General features: G+C 36.2%; 1 protein-coding gene across 6 annotated transcripts in view; it reads right to left on the minus strand.

Annotated features, from left to right (window-relative positions):
• Window positions 1-2,832: 2,832 nt before the first annotated feature.
• LOC150106916 (oxidation resistance protein 1A-like) overlaps window positions 2,833-20,290 on the minus strand; it is a 324,024-nt gene continuing 306,566 nt past the window's right edge. For all 6 annotated transcript variants that reach the window (XM_090393372.1, XM_090393376.1, XM_090393375.1 and 3 more), the window contains 2 exons: window positions 15,253-15,326; window positions 2,833-5,775 (listed from right to left, as the gene is read on the minus strand). In XM_090393372.1, the coding sequence (XP_090249498.1) occupies window positions 5,640-5,775; window positions 15,253-15,326 (210 nt within the window). In that variant the 3' untranslated portion in view covers window positions 2,833-5,639. The remainder of the gene's footprint in view (window positions 5,776-15,252; window positions 15,327-20,290) is intronic.

A 20,290-nucleotide genomic window follows, 5' to 3' on the forward strand; every position in this document is an offset into this window, starting at 1 on the left:
CAGAGAGTTGCAGAAAATTCCACTTGTTTGAGATTGTCTTTAATTCATCAGCTACAGCTTTTTTTTGGATGGCTGGAACATCTGCAAATTGGTGTCCTTTCAGCTTCAGTTTCAACTTAGGAAACAAAAAATAGTTCAGAGTGAATAAATCTGATGAGTAAAGGGAAGGTGATAAATGGTAGGGATACTTTTGTGTGTCAAAAAGTGATGCATATTTGTAGACCTGAGTGGGTATGTTATTATGCAAAAGAAGGGAAAAAAAATCAAGACCAGTGTGGCAGGATGTTGAATGCGTTTCAGGAGACAATCCACAACTATTATCCATAATCAAAAATTATCAACATTGTTTTGATGCATGACTTTTGGAATCTCAATTTCACTGGTCTGGGAGATGTCTCACCAACCCATTCAGAATTGTCACTTTGTTTCAGGATCATAGGCAAAACAAATCTACATCTGCCATTGTGATAATGTCCTGACAAGACTATCTTCTTTTTGCTCAGCTGTTAAGGCATGTGGGACAAAATGTTCACAACTCCCTCCACCCCAATTGTTCACCCAGAATGCAAAGAACAATACTCTTAGGGATATTTGAAGCTTTTTGAATTGCATCCCTGATGCAATTCAACAATCATTCAACTCAGCAACAGCAGCAATGTTTTCCTGAGTGAGTATGTGAGATGGATCTAAGGACATTAGATGAGTTCAGACCCTCATTTCCATATGTCTTTAGTACCATTTCTAGAGCAGAAAGACCTGTTTCAAAACAAAATCTAATCTCAATTCTCTGTTGATTTTTTTTTATTTTTTTATCCATGATGTATAAAGAAGAAGCACTTTATACTGCACATAACTTGCAAACTAATGAAAGAAAACCAACACACCTCTCTGCAAAGGATGGGTAGATATTAGTCAGTGTTACTTAGCATGTTTACCACTACATTGCCCCAGTACTGTACAACAAATCAAGCACTAAAACTTATGAACTGCACTGTGTATACCATTTTTTATTTTTTTCCTTGAGTTTAGATATCAGGTTAGTGAACAATAATGGTCTCAATATGAACCACTGGGTTCAGTATTGAAATTGAAACCATTATTGTTCCATGATTATGGTAATAATATTGTCACTTGATTGCAGGTGATGTGAAGCTGAGAAAAGTTATTAGTAATAGCACTAATGTGAAAGGATTTGAAGAAGCTTGAAAGATGGGCAAATGAATGCAAACATTGGTTTAATGCAACAAAATCCAAGGTCTTGAAATTTAGGATCCATAGATTGCACACTATTGGTGACATTTTACTGGAAGTGGCAAGGGATCTTGAAGTGATGGCTAATAAATTCAGGAGACAATTCCCTGAATTGTTATTCAGGAAAGATTGATCTGAATATTTTCACTCAAAAATGTTTAATTAGTTTTTTTTTTCTTGTCTGTATATAGACATTATCTAATACACAGAGGCAAAATATTAATGGAAAAAATATCTGCAAATCAATGGTGATTTACCAGGTAGATAGTCTATTTTCAACCTACAGGCCATGGCATAAAATTCTATTGTCATTGATGTTTTATGAATGTTTTCAATATAAAAGATCACTATCCTAATTATAGAGGCTTCAAGTGCCTCAAGTAAGTACCATGTTTGGTTTCCAGATCAGGAGTGTGGCTCCATTCATGCACTGATTTGTTATAGATTCTCAAATGGTAAATTTAAATAATTTATATATAGATTTTAGTTTTTTTTATAAAATAAAGGTGCTTCTAATTGAAATTTAAAAACTTGCATGATTAAGTAAATCTATCTGTGAACATGTCTCTTCATGTCACTGCAAAGTTCTACTCATGCTATGAATGTTTCTGATAAGTTATGTATAATGTGAATCAGCCAACATGTGCCAAAAAGAAACTTTGATTTTGGTTAATCCAATAAACATGTTCAAAATCTGTCATGGTACAAATTCAGGAACCATGAAAAGCATGGATCCTTGTGCAGATAGGATGATATCGAGTGAACATGCATTCAGAAAGACTTATCAATGTGGGTTAGTCAAATGGCAGTTGGACAAACCTACATTGATAAAAAGATTTTCCCTCAACCTTGGCGAATTGTATAAACTGCTGCTGCTGTTGGAAGACCTGCTGCTAAAATGTGGCCTTCTGATATATTACCCATCTAGAAACAACCATTACTGTTTAATGGATTTTTTTTTAATAACTAACTTTTTCTTTGTACGACACAAGCCAACTTCATCTCTAGCATATAGAAGAAGCCAGGTGGTCTGCTCTCCAACCAATTGGCTATTGGTTTTGAATCCTAACATGGGCATGAATGTAACTTACTAATTCTGTGTGGAAAGGGAATTTCAGGAACTGACTTCATTTCCCAAACCACATGAAGTAAGGAAGTGACCATACAACATTCAAAGAGATGGCAATATGAACAATAAGTACACGTTACAGACATAGCACCACTTTGAGTTGTCATTTATTGTTGGTCTAAATTAGTTCGTGTTTTAATCAGTACAAATCATGTATTCAGAAAACAAGTCTTTTTTGCTTTAATCACAATAGTTTAGGAATGCTCTTATTTCATTGATTTAATATATTAATATTTGGATTTAGTTTTATCTTTTTTTTAAATAAAAATTCTATGTACGAGAACCTGTAGTATGATGGCCAAGTGGGTGAACTAATGTTTAGAAAGTTACCATTTGTTGAAATGAATCTCTTGACCCATGAAGGTAAAGAAGATACTGTACCAGAACAAAGTAGTTTTGGTACAGTACCTTGAATACTTGAATGTTCGTTATGTAAAAGAAAATTCAATAAGAAACTTGCACTGCACAGTTTATTCTCTACAGGCCTACAAAGACAGGATACTAAGACCAGAATTTGTACTGTGTGCAAACCTAACCATAGCATTTACTGTCTAAAATATTTGACAACATTCAAGGCTCCTGAAAACATGGAGGTGCCTACTGTAGGCCTGAACCCTGCACAGCATCATAAAACAGTTATTTAAAAAACTTACATTAATTTACTACAAAGCAATTAAGTATATAAATAAACTTCTTTAGCACACAATAATCACAACCACAGTTTGAACATATAAGGGTGTGTCTCAGAGTTAGTCATAAGGTATAATCCTTAAGAGTGGCAGGAATAGGTTTCCATTAATACATCTCTCTTGAAGGAACTACTTTAAACTTACACAGCATACTGCAATACTGTATAGATGCCTAGGCTAATCTCTATGTCATAAAATTTTTTTTTTAATACTTGCACTTTTAGTACTTTTCTCTTGGAATGAATTTTTTATATGTAGCATAGTGAGCAGGCAATTGAGTTCAACTAAAGACAAAATAGAATTTCTTGCAGTTGTGTTGCGATTTCAAAATGGTAGAGGTAGGCATGCAGTAAGCTGTATAAGGCTCTTAGAAAGCACCACTGGTATTCAACCACATTTCAAGACATCACATATCACACACACCCTTGATACATTACTGTACACTATTTACATGGTATATCAGATTTGTACTACACAGGTAGTACATACATTTTAGACAATATACTTTCACCTTTATATTATTATTAAAATAGGTTTTTTTATGCAATGAATATGGATTGATGCTTATTTTGAATAATACGAACCTCATCTGTACTTGTGCTTGTTCAATATACATTTATATATATACAGACATGGAGACCTCTCCTTGAATTCACATTGTGGGAATGCATTTGGACCCATAATTTCATAGTTGGTACAAATTAAGTTACATATACTTATCACTGCATTCATGAAGCTAATTTGATTAGTTGCCACATCATTCATAAGTTACCTTTCACTGTTTTAGTAAGATTGTAGGAAGTTATTTCTATATTAAAAATTATATAGTAGTTGCAATCTGAAAATCAAGGAAGACTGGTAACAGATAGAAATGATAAATATACAACACTTACAACATGCAAAGAAACTTAAAACATTCTGTGCAGAGTTCTCTTTAGTTTATTATTAAGATCAGAACTTTTTCTTTGCAAGTATCCTACTCTACATCAATATCAGCTCTGCTCATTTATAAAAATATAAACTGAAGATATGTGTTGGTCTGGGTTTTCTATTATTAGCTCAGTGTTTAAAATGCTTATAGCTTAAGAAGTAAGAATAATCCTCAAATGCATTTTATATTTAAAATATTAACAGAAAGACACTAATTTGTTATAGAACTGACGTTTAAGAAGTCTATGGTAGTTATGAAATTATATCAAAATAAGAGTATAACTGATACTTTGAAGATTATAATTGATCATTTGAAGATTATCCCTGTATAATTTATATCTAAAAAAATCTTGGTATCAATGGGAACTAGAAGCAAATACGATGCATTTTATAATTGCGTCCAGTAGGAAACCTAACAGTTATACTAGTACAGTAATACAAAACATTTAACTGCCTGTGGAAAATCTATTTACTACATTTATTAACCAGGTAACTTGAAAGTGGTGCTTTTATAAATATGCAAACAGTTGTTTGCAATATGAAAGTCCTTTCATATCTACAATATTTAAAAAAACTTTTAAGATCAAGTCAGTTCCAAAGAGATTCAGAGCAATCAAGCAATCCTAATTCATTCAACAGTGAACTTTGGCACATCCAAAGAAAGGAACAGCTATCTCATACCAGTCTACCATTAGGATAAAACAAAAGAAGCACCTGGTATGGCAGCATTCAAGCTGTCGAATGTTTTGTTCTAGGAGGTATTTAGTTAATGCACAGCAAAGGTATGCACTATAGGGAAGACTTCTACAACCTGCACTGCAAGTAATTTGGAAACTACATTCTGCATTTCAGTTTACTCAAAAATGCATTCAAGCCTGCAACACAACTAAAAAATAATAATAATAAAATAACTGGTGAATATATTACAGCATGCAAAACCACAAACTATAAACTTGAACGTAAATGCATTTAATATTTATTAAATTGTTTTCAATTAAAAATGCAAATTACTTCAGTCTCAATTACTTTAATTCATCTGTTCTGACATTCTTTTAGCTACACCTCAGTGAAAATAAATCTCTAAAGACAAACTTAAAATCATTATCACATTAAATCTAACTCAATGCAAAAACACTAGTCATGCCAGTTTACTAGTCCGATTGCAAGAAGGCCCTATGTATGAAGTAAACAAACACCAATGGAGGTCTAGCTGGCATGAGCTACTGCTATTATACATACATACACAAATACAAACAACTTCATAGGCAGACAATAAATAAGTTTCAACCTAACCTACTAGAAAGTTAGTGACAAGACTAAACTAAATTGTGCAAACACTGACCACAACCTTCTAAAGGCTCAGCCATAAACGGTACTTGCATTGCTCTCTACATACACAGACATATATACAGATGTGACAGAGGAAGCAGCTTCCATATGGAAGACCCACCTATGTCGATTTTGTTTCCCAAAACAAGGCGTTATGGATAGCATGTTACTTCTCTCTTCACTGGTGATTGGCAGTTTAACTTCCACTGCCTGAAAGTTGATGCTTTGGTTGCTCAGCTCAGGTTGGAATCTAGAACTAAACTGCACACATCTTTGTTGATATATCACTTAGGATTGGAACTGCACATTTTTTATACAAATCCCCATGCTTCAAGTGTTTTAATTACAAAGTCCTCTTTTGTAGAGAGAATTTCATTCTCATAAGTTTTACATTTGTTACTTCTCCCATGATACAAATCTCCATCAAGCCATAGACCAAACTGTCCACTGTAAATAAAAATATATATACTGTTTCAAAAAATTAAGCTGAAAATTATATGCTATTTAAATACAGAGCCAATGGCTTCATTCTTGCAGTAATTAATAAATTATGTGAAGGACATCCATTCAGACTTTCCAGCCAGGTTAGATTTTCATGAGAGCTTATGAGAAGCTAAGCTTCATCATGGGAGGTGCCTTCACTTGCACTACTTGCACTAAAGAAGGGAAGTGTCAATGGATATATGGGAGGGAGGGGGTCTGGAAAGTTTTGATTAACACCTAGAACAAAAATATTAAATCAACTGATATAACAAGAAAGAACATACTAGTAGCACAGTTATGAAGATAACTTGTTCTTACATTCTCATGTTTTTTTTTTGAGGTTATATCAGTTGCTTTAATATCATGTTTGTCCTAGGTGTTTATCAGAACTTTCCAGACCCCTCCCCATAACATTAATATAGTTTATATGTTACTATAAAATATGAATACAAAATTTTTACTGTTATAATTCTTTATGGTGCTACACAATTTATACTTTATACATACAAAACAAGCACTTAATTTAACATTTATTTCTATATATATATAACTACAGTATATTTAAACCAAACCTAGTCCAAAAACAAACCAGACTAAAAGTATACGATACGTTGCCCTACCAGTCTTATTGTATGGAAGTAAACTCTGGACAATAAAACAAAAAGACAAACAAAGATTAATAACAGCAGAAATGAAGTTTATGAGAAAAACTGCAAGGTATACTCTATTTCTTGGGGAGAGGAAGTTGCATGTAACAATAAGAGAATGGAATTTCTAGAATTCTTGAGGGACAAATGTCTTAGGCAACATGTAATAGAGGGAACAAGAGGTTCAAGAGTTTTGGATTTGGTTATAGCATCAGAAGAGTTGATAATAACTGAGATGACATCTCTCCCACCAGTTGGAGAGAGCGACCATATGATTTTGACTTTGAAAATGAATAGACATGCAGGAGTCTCAAAGAGACGGGAGCGTATGCAGAATTATAAGGCAGGTGATTATAACAGTCTAAGACGTCAACTTGGGGAAGTTTCATGGAGGGAGGAATTGGAAGGCCGGGATATCATTAGTGCATGGGAAATTATGAAAGAATATTTGTTAGTAGCAATGGTAAGTTGTATACTACGAGTGAACAAGAGGACACAATTTGGAGTAAAGTGGATGACAAACAATATTAAACAGGAATTGTATGCGAAAAAGAGGCTGTGGAAGAGATATAAGGAGACATGAGAAGAGAAGATGCATGAAGAGTATAAGACACAGGCAAGTAGAGTGACTAGTATGGTAAGGAACACAAAACTGGAATATGAGAAGAGATTAGCTCTAAGATCCAAAGAAAATCTTAGGGAATTTTTTAGATATGTGGCCAGTAGGAGGAGAAGTGACTATGGAAGAATGATATTGTGGGATAAAAATGGGAATAGAAGGACTGATGCAGAGGGCATAGTAGAATTGTACAATGAACATTTTATTTTTAGTTTAATCCTTTATCCAAGTGTGAGCAAACAAAGTTTGCGCCTGAAAGTATCTTCAGGACTGGGGTAAGGTGTACAACACCAGGGAAACTCGTTGCAAAGGTGGCGCAAGCTACCCACATGCCTATCTCAGTATCTCCTATAATGCAGAACACATCTCCTTGCAGATATGTCTAATGTTATGCATTAAGGGAAGGCCCACTACCCAGACTAGTTTCGACCTTTATTGAGGTCTCTTCAGTGGGAGCCAGGCCCAAGTGGAGATACCAGGCTCCCACCGAAGAGAGCTCAAAGGTCGAAACTAGTCTGGGTAATGGGCCTTCTCTTAATGCATAACATTAGACATATCTGCAAGGAGATGTGTTTTGCATTATAGGAGATACTGAGATAGGCATGTGGGTAGCTTGTTCCACCTTTGCAATGAGTTGCCCTGGTGTTGTACCACTTTACCCCAGTCCCGAAGATACTTTCAGGTGCAAACTTTGTTTGCTCACACTTGGATAAAGGATTAAACTAATTTTATTATACTCCAACCAAGTGAAAAATAAACTTTGAACATTTTATTGGAGTATTTCATCCTTGAGGAGTCAGTTTTAATGCTAGAGGGATAGGGCTGGTTCAAGGTTTAGAGGTACAGGAGGAGAGTGTTTCAAATACTGAGTACTCTGGATGTCAGTAAAGCTGTGGGACTGGATAGTATTTCACCACAAGTTTTGAGAGAATGTGCTAGGTAACTGAGAGAGAGTGCCTTTGACCTGGCTTTTCAATGAAAGTCTGGCTACTGGAAAGATGCCCATGGAATGGAAGGAAGGTAAAATAGTGCCATTGCATAAGGACAGTAGCAGACTGGAAGTGTTTAATTATAGACCAGTTTGTGTGTCATCAGTAGTTAGTAGGATCTTGGAGAAAGTAGTGAAGGACCATATACAGCATTGGGCAGACGAGGGTAATGTTATCTGTGAGAGTCAACATGGATTTGTGAAGGGATGCTCGTTTTAGCAATATGCTAGCCTTTTATGATCAAGTTACAATAGCATTAGATGAGGGAAAGGCATATACTGCCATTTTCTTAGATTTAGTAAAGGTATTTGAGAGGGTGCCACATGATAAGCTGATATTTAAGTTGCAGTCAGATTGGTCAACTGGATTCAGGATTGGCTGTCCGATAGGTATCAGAGAGTTGGGTACGGTGGGGCAGTTTCAAGGAAGCAGAGGGTTACAAGTGGGGTCCCACAGGGCTCAGTACTAGAATCTATATTGTTTAATCTTTATATCAATGACATTGTCAGTGGATTGTAAGGGGATATTCAGTTGTTTGCAGATGATGCGAAGCTGGGAAGGATTATTAGTAATAGTGAAGATGCGGGAGCCCTGCAAGAGGACTTTAATAAGCTAGATAGATGGGCAAATGAATGGGGGGGGCTCAGTTTAATGCAGCAAAATGTAAGGTCTTGAGGTTTGGGAAACATCGATGGGATGCTGCATACTCTATGGGAGGAGTTATACTGCAGGAAGTAGGGGAGACAAGAGATCTGCGGTTGATGATTGATAGAAATCTGAAATTTAAGGGACATATTGCAAAGGTGGTGATGGTAACATGGAGGATTGCTGCAATAATGAGAAGGACACTGACCTGCAGAGATAAAACAGTTATCACTTCGTTGTATAAGACTCTGATCAGACCACACTTGAATTATTGTTCTCAGATTTGGTCCCCAGGATTTGAAGGTGGTAAATTAAACTGTGGAAAGGCTCCAAAAAGGCAGATAACAAATATGGTTTCAGGACTGTACAATGATAGTTATGAGGATCGGCTGAGGGAATGTGGACTGAAGAGTTTGGTGGATAGAAGAAGGAGAGGTGATATGATTGAGACTTAAACTGTTGAGAGGTGGTTACAGGGTTGACACTGGGGAGTTCTTTTGCTTGGTTGAACAACGGGAAGGAGTGATGACAAGAGGCCGTCCCTGGAAGTTACGAAAGGAAACTGTGAGAAAGAGGGTGAGGAGTGGTTTCTTTGCATGGAGGGTGGTTGAACCATGGAATGCATTGCCTGATGGAGTGGTGAGAGCAAGAACTGTCAATGAGTTCTTGGAGTGGTATGATAGACTGTTTCTTAGGAAGGACCTCCCACGATGAGTCTTTTGACTCCATGGAGGCCTGAATAATAATAATTTCATCACAAAAGAAATAAGAAATTATGAAAGAATTAAACCAAGAATCAGCAATAGAAAAAATTACAAAATATAAACATAAATGGATGGAACACAGTCAAAGAATGAACATAGAAAGATTACCAAAACAAACCTTAAAGTACAAGCCATTAGGAAAAAGAAAACCAGGACGTCCTCTTAAAAGATTCAATGATGACTTCTAAGGCTGGAACAGGCCATGCTAGGCCTAAATCCTTGATATGGATAATGATGTTTCTAAATAATTAATTTTAAATTCAAAAGATTTATATATAAATTTAACAATTGATATTTAGATTTAAAATATCACTCACTGTGAAACTGCAGTTCAGCCATTGGAACTCAAAATGCAGTCTAGATATAAAGACATATACATATATATATACATATACATATATATATGTGTGTGTGTCAATTTGTACCTGTAATTTCCAGTTTGTTTATATAATTCAATGTTTATTAGTATTCCTTTATAAATACAGCCTTCTTGTATAATATAAATGCTATATTATACAAGAAGGCTGCTATATGCTGAAACTAGTAGTATTTATCATTAAAATCTTTATATGTTATCTCGGTTTTATAGTCATTAAATCTATATTTTTTTTCAAATGTACAACAACCGAGTAAAAGCTGATCACCATATATATATATATATGAGAATTATAGACATCCTAAATTTGGCTATCTTTTACTCCCTGATTATTACTGATATATATAAGTATCTGTTGTTCAATGTGAAAAAGAGATCAACTGGTTATTCTAAAGATCAGCTGGTCTTTCTTGTTAAAAGTTGTCAGGTTGTATTTTTAATTTATTATATTATAATTTAATAAATATTAAATTAAAATGATTTTTTTTGGATGTAATTATAATGAGTTCAATCAGAAATATCTGCAACAAGGATGTCAAGACTGAATAAAGTTTTCTAGCTCTATGGAGTTGCAAAGCTGACTGTAAAAAGAATGATCATATTTTCTCTGACACTTCCCTCCCCTCTCCTCATTCTGCAAAAAAAGTTAAAATCCTGTATGCACTATATGCCAACTCAAATTCCTCCTGATATTCAAAACCCTTCATAATTCATTTCGAGCACTTTTGGTAAAAACTCTTAAGAAATGCTGCCATAAATAACAATAACAGCAAAAGTAATAAAAGAAAAAATCTGCAGAAAAACTTCCATCACCAACATATTTGGTGTTAACTAATATTAACTATGTGCATCACAACCTACATGTACATTTGTGAGATCTGATATTCCATGTAAGAATTCCAAACCTAAAATCTCCTTTTTTTTTTATTTGAAATTATTGCTGCAACTCAATTTACTTAATACATTTTGTAGTTTCATTTGCCATCTATCACTCTAAATTTTGGTAACTATGCTGACATGTTACCATTGTCTGATTTTATACTTCCAAATATCAAAACAGTAAGGCCATCTTCCTCAGGAACTTCACTGTTCACAATCCAAACTAGCTTCCCTTCTCTTCCTAATCAGTTCTAAATACAATCTTGCCATAAATACTGTTACAACTTCCACATATCTCAGTACTGCCCACAGGATTGTGCTAGCCCAGTTCCATTAGTGGCACTATGCACACCCAATATTTGGGTGTTTATCAGTAGAGAGATGTCTGTATGGGTTAGGTGGAGAGGATCCAGAGGCGAGTGACCAAGATGATAGCAGGTCTGTGGAATGAACCGTATGAGAACAGGTTGAGGATTTGTGGGTTGCAAAAATTGGTTGATAGGCGGAGGAGGGGAGATATGATTGAGACATTCAAATTACTGAAGGGTTTCTATAAAATTAATTCAGAAGATATTTTTGAGTACAGGGCTGGTTGTGGGAGGACTAGGGGACATCCATGGAAACTGGGCAAAAGTGTGGTTAGTAAAGGTGTTAGAGCTGGGTTCTTTACTTTTAGAGTAGTGAATGAGTGGAATGCGCTCCCTGAGTCTGTGGTGGATGCTGTGACAGTGAATGAGTTTAAGGCGAGGTATGATAGATACTGTATGAATGTCAAATAGTTGTGATGAATATGATTTGGGGCCTCCCTCGATGAGTCCAATGACTCCCTGGAGTTGCCCGTAATAATAGTAATAGTAATAGTTAACATGCAGTGGGGAGATTATGAAAACTAGCCATAATATCACTTCACAAGGTTGGAATACAACCACCTGTTATTTTCAACATGCTAAAAACACTCAGGGTCAGTAGGATGTGTGTGTATGTTGAAAATATTGAAAATCGTGTAGGTAAGGATGACCTCTCCGTTGCTTTTGCCTTGGTGTCTCCACTTCTGGGCCTGGCTCCCACTGACGAGGCCTCAATGGGGTCAGGGCCGATCTGGGTATTGGCCCTTCCCTTGATGCATAGCATTGTGCATGTCCAATGTGCTTTGCATTGTGGGAGATGCTGAGGCAGGAGTGATGAGAGCTTAGTCCACCTTTGCTATGAGTTGCCTCAGTCTTGAAGTGTCTTCAGGTGCAAACTTTGTTTGCTAACACTTGGATAAAGGATTAAACTAAATTTATTATAGTCTAACCAAGTGGAAAATAAACTTTCAACATTGAGTGCTGCTATATGCACGTTATACATGTGGTCTGTATATGCTGAAAGATGTAAATGATTTAGGAAGTTTATTTTGCACTTGGTTAGACTATAATAAATTTAGTTTAATCCTTTATCCAAGTGTAAGCAAACAAAGTTTGTGCCTGAAAATATCTTCAGGACTGAGGTAAGGTGGTGCATCCCTTGGCAACTCAGAGCAAAGGTGGACCAAGCTCTCATCACTTGTCTCAGTATCTCCCATAATGCAAAGCACATCTCCGCAAGGAGATGTATAATGTTATGCATTAAGGGAAGGGCCACTACCCAGAGCAGTTTCAACCTTTATTGAGGTCTCATCAATGGGAGGCAGACCCAGAGCGGTGATACTAAGGCAGAAGCAATGGAGAGGTCATATTTACCTATACGAGTTGCCAACTGGTGTACCACCTTATTATTAAATTACTCTGGATTTAGAGAAAGATGTTGGAAGTTTATTTTGCACTTGGTTAGACCATAATAAATTTAGTTTAATCCTTTATCCAAATGTAAGCAAACAAAGTTTGTGCCTTAAAAATAACTTCAGGACTGAGGTAAGGTGGTACATCCTTTGGCAACTTGTAGCAAAGGTGGACCAAGCTCTCATCACTCCTTGTCTCAGTATCTCTCATAATGCAAAACACATCTCCTTGAGGAGATGTATAATGCTATGCATTAAGGAAAGGGCCACTGCCTTAGTATCACCACTCTGGGTCTGCCTCCCAATGAAAAGACCTCAATAAAGGTTGAAACTGGTCTAGATAGTGGCCCTTCCCTTAATGCATAGCATTATACATGTCTGCAAGGAGATGTGTTTTGCATTATGAGAGATACTGAGACAAGGAGTGATGAGAGCTTGGTCCACCTTTGCTATGAGTTCACCTCAGTCCTGAAGATATTTTCGGGCACAAATTTTGTTTGCTTATACTTGGATAAAGGATTAAACTAAACTTATTATAATGTAAATGATTTACTATAGATTAAAGGTTTATGCTGTTCAAGTTGTAACAGAATTTATAGCTAGATATATCGTGAATGTCAGCTTGCCTTAGTAACTTTTATGATCTGAGTTTCAGTGTATATAGAATGCCCATCACCCAGTCACTGTCTTATGTCTTTTAGCACTGTAATGGATGCACTACAATGATGCTGCACTGGGATGATCTTTATTTCTACTATTTTCCTTGTATTTCTGCTCTTGCTCTTCTGATCCAACTACATTTTCACTGGAACGAAAGCCTTTATCCCTCATTCCACTCAAAAGCCTTGATCACTATCCAAGACTTGTTTTACAAGAAGTATGCCAAGGAAATCAAGTTAAAAATGGGGAATGTCAAGTGGTTTGAAACCAAGATTCCAGCTTCACACTTAGCTTACACTGCAACAACTACAAAAAAACAGAGCAAATCCAAATCAGATTTTAAAGTCAATGCTGTTAGATGCAACTTCTAATCTTTCACATTTCCTCAAATAGTACTATTGTATCATCACCCAAGGACTAGGCTAAACTCATGAAATTCTGACTCATGTATGGATGACCAAGACAATGTACTGCTTCCCCATTTGATCAATAATAGCTCAGTGCTTGTATTCTTTGGTTTTTCATTAGCACTTTTCATCCAGATTTACCACCTATAATGTCATTCTTATCCAACATCTATCCTGTTGCATGGAAAACATCTAAATTCAATTGATTACTAAGAAGGGAGGCAACCCATTGCTCTTTCCTTCTCACAAAAATTGGAGGTAGATATGGCTCAAGCATTTAAGAAAAAGCTACTGGAAATCCTCCAATTCATCAGTGACCAACAATATGAATTCCACCCAATGATAAGCAAAATTAACTTCATTATTTCTATTTATCATTTTTATTCACTCAGATATACTATATATAAAAAACAAATAAATGATTACAAACAAAAATTGATTATACACTGCAATTGTAATTTAATTATAATTTAGATACTTTTTTCTTGATTTTAAATCTGCAAAAGCATTAATGTCTATTTTCTGAGCAAAAATTGACTTTAAAGTCTATAGATATCTAAAATAGCCTTGTTATCTAAAATAGATAACAAGGCTAAAGAATTTAATCTCTCACTCCCCATTGTCGATCACGAATGTTTTAATTTGCAAAAACTTCTATCAGCTCTTGCTACCATTTATAGGAATTGTCAGCAAAATTCTCAATGTGACCCATGTATTGAACTATATTTTGCAAATTGCTTCCTTTTAAAAGTTGTAAAGTCTCTTACAGTGAATTGGTGTTTTCAGGGAGTAAACCGTGATTTTTGAATTTGAAATTTGCGAATCATTATTTTCACTATTTTTGGAAGGAGCAAAGGCTCTAAAGCCATAGTGTAGGGCTTAGTTTTAGCATCCCAGGTGGGTGCTGGTCAGCCCCATATTAATCTGGCATGGATTCCACCACTCCTGATCTACAGGATCTTCCCAACATTACCTTTATTTCTTATGCTGCCTAAAAATGACTAGTTCTTTTCTACTCAACACTTGAGCAGAAAAGTTTTTCACTGCAATTTCTAACACTATAAATCCCAAAGTGTACCAAAACCCTCTCCAAAAATGACTGATGATATCCAGAAAAAGATACTCTTAATTATTGATCCTCTAAAACTAACTCCAGTCGCCCTTTTTAACAAAAATTTTGTTTCGGCATTAACTCTTCTACAGGCATTTTCATGGGTGCTGTTATGTGTGAACTAGTACCATTTTCTGTCTAGCTTCAAACCTACAATCCACTGGAGAGTGTATTCTAAGTACTAATCCAAACACAACATGTTTCTTCTTAACCACTTTCCTGGTTTACTCAGGGTTTTACAGTTCATTGTGTGTGTGTGCAGGAGGGACACTGATATTAAAATACAGTGTATCCAATTCAGCCTACTACAGAAACTATGACTGCAATCTCATTTTTTATTCAGTGAATGATTCACTTATGCATTGATTAAGAAATTAAACACCAAGTTGGTGTGAAATATTTATATTCAAAATGTATAATGGCTCTTGAATACATTTAATTTTTTTTTTTTTTTTTTTTTTTGCAGATTGTTAATCTTGACACTTAACTATTTATGGAATTGTTTCAGTCAAGAGAATTTATTAGTCACTTTCAAATATTTCTCGAAGTTAGTTTTCATTACAACAAAATAGAAAAGTAACTTACTCTCCTGCTCCAATAGCAATACTGTTGATGTCACCTCTAACAAAATACATGTTGTCTCCACTCCAGAAATAGCACTATGATAGAAAAATGTTAACTGGATTAGTAACTTACAAGTTAATTAAACTAACAATGCAAGTCAGTGAATGAGTATGTGTGTGTTTCTAATTTAAGTTGTGTGGGATTTTTCTTTTGCACCATGTATAAAATATTAAATTCAAAGCAAAACCACTATAGTTTTTTGTAGCTTTCTTTTCATTTATTTTTTTTTATACAAGTTCCATGAAAGTAAGTTTATATTTCTACCTTTGTGCTGAAATCAATGCTGCACAAAATATATAGAGCTAGAAGCAGTGGCATAGCTAGAGCTTTTGTCACCCGAGGCACTTCCTGAGTCTGCTGCCCTTCTCAATACACACCAAAAATACTACAAGTCAAACTATGTATAGGGAAATAAATTAAAACACTATGTTTATTTTAGTTGTAAGTATAGTTGTTAAAAACTAATTATTAATTAAGTAATAAAAATTACTAAGTTAACATAAATAAAAGATCGAAAAATAAAATTGTGTCTCATGTAAAAAGTGCTGCCCAGGGTGGGCTGCCTCCTCTCCCCCCACTTCCCTAGTTATGCCACTGGCTAGAAGCATCAATATCTTATTCTATACTAATTTCAGATCTGGCAATCATGAAGCCATTCTCCAATAAGTTTGCCACCAGTGTGGCCCTGCAAGACATTCAAAGAAAGTATATTGAAATCAGCCCAGAAGAGTTGAAAACTTAGTAAGTTCATAGCTTGCTAATACCCAACACCAATGAAGGATATAATTCTAAATGTAAATGTTATCTTCAAGTACAATCACCAAGTTTGTTTTCAAGATAGTAGGGCAATTATCTCGTGATAGAAAATAATAAGTGGTCACCCAACACCTATGACCTGTAGGCCAATCATTCCTAATTCATCTCCTCTACTACAATATCACATCAGATTTGAGATGTAAATCTGAATAATGGAGTTCTAATGTTATCCAACCTTTGTTTATAAGTTATTCTCTGTAATCTTTACCATTCCACTGTGTCTTCTGGCATGTACTCCATGTATTCAATAGTAACATAAACCCAAGTTATACAAGCAAAATATTGATTCTTATCTCGGTTAAATCAATGTACTCAAATTCGGGCAGGAGGTAAATACAAGTACATTCTCAGAATCCACTGATAGTGAGAAGGAACCTTGGAGATAAGCTAATTTTCCAATGATAACATTAAGAACTATGAGAAGTAACAGATGTGCCCTTGAAGGATCTTATTAAACTATGTGAGTGGGCAAGTGAGTAAAGTTAAAAGTTTAATGTTGCAAAGCACAAGGTCTTGAAATTCGGTAGGCAAGGCTGGAATGCAGAGTATACAATTAATGGGGAAATTTTGAGAAAAGAGGTTAGATCTGGGCAGTGCCATAACGAGGGTGGCAAAAGAGGTGCCCGCCATGGGCGCAAAACGTAAAAATAAATAAATAGATATAAAAGTAGATATTTTATATATATATTTTAATAGATATTTTATATTGTATTTTTAAATTTCGGCAATACGCCGCTTTAGACATGCAAATTCTGCAACTCATTTTGATGGGGTTAATAGTAAGTATTTAACATATTGCATTTAGTAAAATTTAACTTGTTACATTTAAATTTTCCAAAATTTTTGTCATTTTTGGGTTGGGGGGACATAAGTTAGACACTTTCCACAGGTGCTTCATACCTTCATTACTGTACTGGATCTGGGAGTGATGGTGGACAGAGACTAAGTTTAGGAGTCACATTGCTAAAATTGTAAGCATATCACAATGGATTATGGCAATAATGAAGACACTGACACATGGAAGCAACAGGGTTATGGTTTCCTTGTATGGATAAGATTTTCATCAAGCCACAGACCACTGTGCAGATTTGATCACCTAATTTTCAAGGCGATGAGAATGTACTGGAAAGGGTCCAGAGAAGATTTACTAAATCAGGTCTATGGAATGTCATTTAGGAGAGGAAATACAATTTACAGGGCAGTGTTAATAGAGGGAAAGAGGATATCATAGGCATAAGCTGAGTGGTTGTTACCAGAGGTTGTTAATGTGGAGGAGATTTTTCATAGAGTACTGTGAGGCAAAGATGGAACTAGAGGCCATCCCTGGATGCTATATAAGGAAGGTGTGAGCAGAGAAATGAGAAGATTTGCATGAAGCGTGATTAGCAAGTGGATATTGTTGTCTGAAAGTGTGGTAAGTGCAGAAATTTAATCGGTTTAAGGCATAGTACAATGATCTTTTTTGCATCAGAGTATGGAATGTGAGATATAGGGAGATATTGAGGGAATGCCACTTAGAGCCTTGTGAAAGAAGAGAGGAGGGGTATGATTGAGACAAGTTGGTGAGGAGTTTTTACCACATTAATGTGGAGAAGATTTTTCATAGAGTAGAGGGAAGGGCAACGATAGAACTAGGGACCATCCCTGGAAGCATGGAGAGTGATCAATGAGTGGAAGACATTGCCTGAAAGTGGGATGAATGTGGAAACTGAATGGGTTTAGGCATGGTTCGATGATCTTTTTGCAGTATGACCCTCCTAAGATCAGTCCTTTGACTTCATCGATGTCAGATGTTAATAAAATAAACATCCAAGGAAATATGGCCAGATTGAATGCATTCAAATGACCATGTTGCCACCAATTGGTGAGAGTGACCATAAGGTCATGACTTGGGAGGTGACTAAGGGAGTGGAATTTACAATTAAGACAGGGTACATGTGGAATTACCGGGCTGGTAAGTATGACAAGCTTAAGTGTGTGCTTGGCTCAGTGCCATGGCATGTAAAACTGCAAGGGCTGGATGTTGATAGTGCATGGGAGATGGTTAAGAAGTGTTTGCAGGAGGCAATGGTTGACTGTATACCAAGAGTCCAAATAATAAATCAAGTAGGGGTTAAATGGATGAACAACACTATTAAGCTTGAGCTGCAAAAAAAAGAAACAATTGTGGAGGGAATTCAAGGAGAAAGGTGACCAGCAGGTGCAGGAATAGTATAAAGCTCAGGCCAGGATGGTAAAAGGGTGGTAAGAAAAGCAAAAGCAGATTACGAAAGAAAATTGGCCATGCAGGCTAAAGAGAATCCCAAACAGTTTTTTCAATATGTTGCAAGTAAAAGGAAAAATGTTCATGGTAGAATGATCTTAAAAAATGCTGAGAGTAGGGAGGTAACCGAATCAGTCGATATAGTGGAAGTACTGAGCGAGCACTTTGCAAGAGTATATCATCCAGGTGGTGACTTTGCAGGAATGGAATGGAAGAACCAACAGCTTATACTGGAATTGTGATGAATGAAGTAGAGGTAACTAGTCTATTACAGAACCTTAATGTCAATACATCTGTGGGATTGGATGGTATACCAGCTCATGTCATACATGAAGCGGCTAAAGAATTGTCAGTGCCCTTGACCATTTTGTTTAATTTGAGTCTCGGGTCTGGGTTAGTCTCAAGGGGTGCAAAGAGGGAAAAATAGTTCCACTGTATAAAGGAGGCTCCAAGACTGCTGTTGTAAATTATTGACCAATCAGCATATCAGGAATCATTGTCAAGGTCTTGAAGAAAATAGTCAAGAGGAAAATACAGGATTGGATAGATGAAAATGGGATACTGATTGGGGGACAACATGGTTTTGTGAAGGGTAGGTTATGCTTCAGTAACTTGCTCACGTATTATAACACAGTGACGGCTGAACTGGATAAGGGTAATGGTTTTACAGTGATTCTACTGGACCTTGCTAAGGCCTTTGACAGGATATCACATGGGATTCTAATCAGTAAATTGCAGCATATGGGGATGGATATAGGGTTGGTGAGATGGATAGAATAGAATCCCAGGATACCACATGGGATTCTAATCAGTAAATTGCAGCATATGGGGATGGATATAGGGTTGGTGAGATGGATAGGAGGGTGGTTGACAGAGAAATATCAGAGTGGTTTATTCAGGAGTAGAGTCCACAAGACGGCCTGTGACTAGTGGTGTGCCACAAGGATCTGTTCTTGGACCACTGCTGTTTAATTTGTTCATTAATGATATAGGAAAGGATCTGAGAGGAACAGTTCATTTGTTTGCGGATGATGCAAAGTTGGGTAGGGCAATAGTGAATGCAGATGATGTCAAAATTTTGCATGATTTGGATAGATTGGAGGTCTGGGCTAAGGAGAATGGATGTCAATTTAATGTGGCAAAATGTAAGGTTATACATTTTGGGGTGAAAAGATTAGCAGCAGTTTACTACATTGGTGGAACTGTACTCCAGGAAATTGATGAGGCACGAGATTTAGGAGTGTTGGTGGATAAGGAGTTGAAGTTTAGGGGGCACATAGCAAAAGTAGCCAAATCAGCTCATCAAATCACTTGGTTGCTGAAGAATATTGACAAGCAGAGACAAGCAGGTTATTGTTCCTCTGCATCGAGATAAGACCCCATCTCAACTACCGTGCCCAGATTTGGTCACCTAGGTTTCTTCTTGATGGGGAGGAGGTGGAGAGGATCCAGAGATGAGTGACCAAGATGATAGCAGGTCTGTGGAATGAACCTTATGAGAACAGGTTGAGGATTTGTGGGTTGCAAAAATTGGTTGATAGGCAGAGGAGGGGAGATATGATAGAGACATTCAAATTACTGAAGGGTTTCTATAAAATTAATTCAGAAGATATTTTTGAGAACAGGGGTGGTTGTGGGAGGACTAGGGGACATCCATGGAAACTGGGCAAAAGTGTAGTTAATAAAGGTGTTAGAGCTGGGTTCTTTACTTTTAGAGTGGTGAATGAGTGGAATGCGCTCCCAGAGTCTGTGGTGGATGCTGTGACAGTGAATGAGTTTAAGGCGAGGTATGATAGATACTGTATGAATGTCGAATAGTTGTGATGAATATGATTTGGTACCTCCCTCGATGAGTCTAATGATTCCCTGGAGTTGCCCGTAATAATAATAAATCAGTATACAGCCTAACTTTTTTTTTTC

This window comes from Typopeltis vanoorti, chromosome 5 (assembly GCF_054136105.1).
Source record: "Typopeltis vanoorti isolate ZY-2024b chromosome 5, IOZ_Tvanoo_1.0, whole genome shotgun sequence".
NCBI lineage: Eukaryota > Metazoa > Arthropoda > Arachnida > Uropygi > Thelyphonidae > Typopeltis > Typopeltis vanoorti.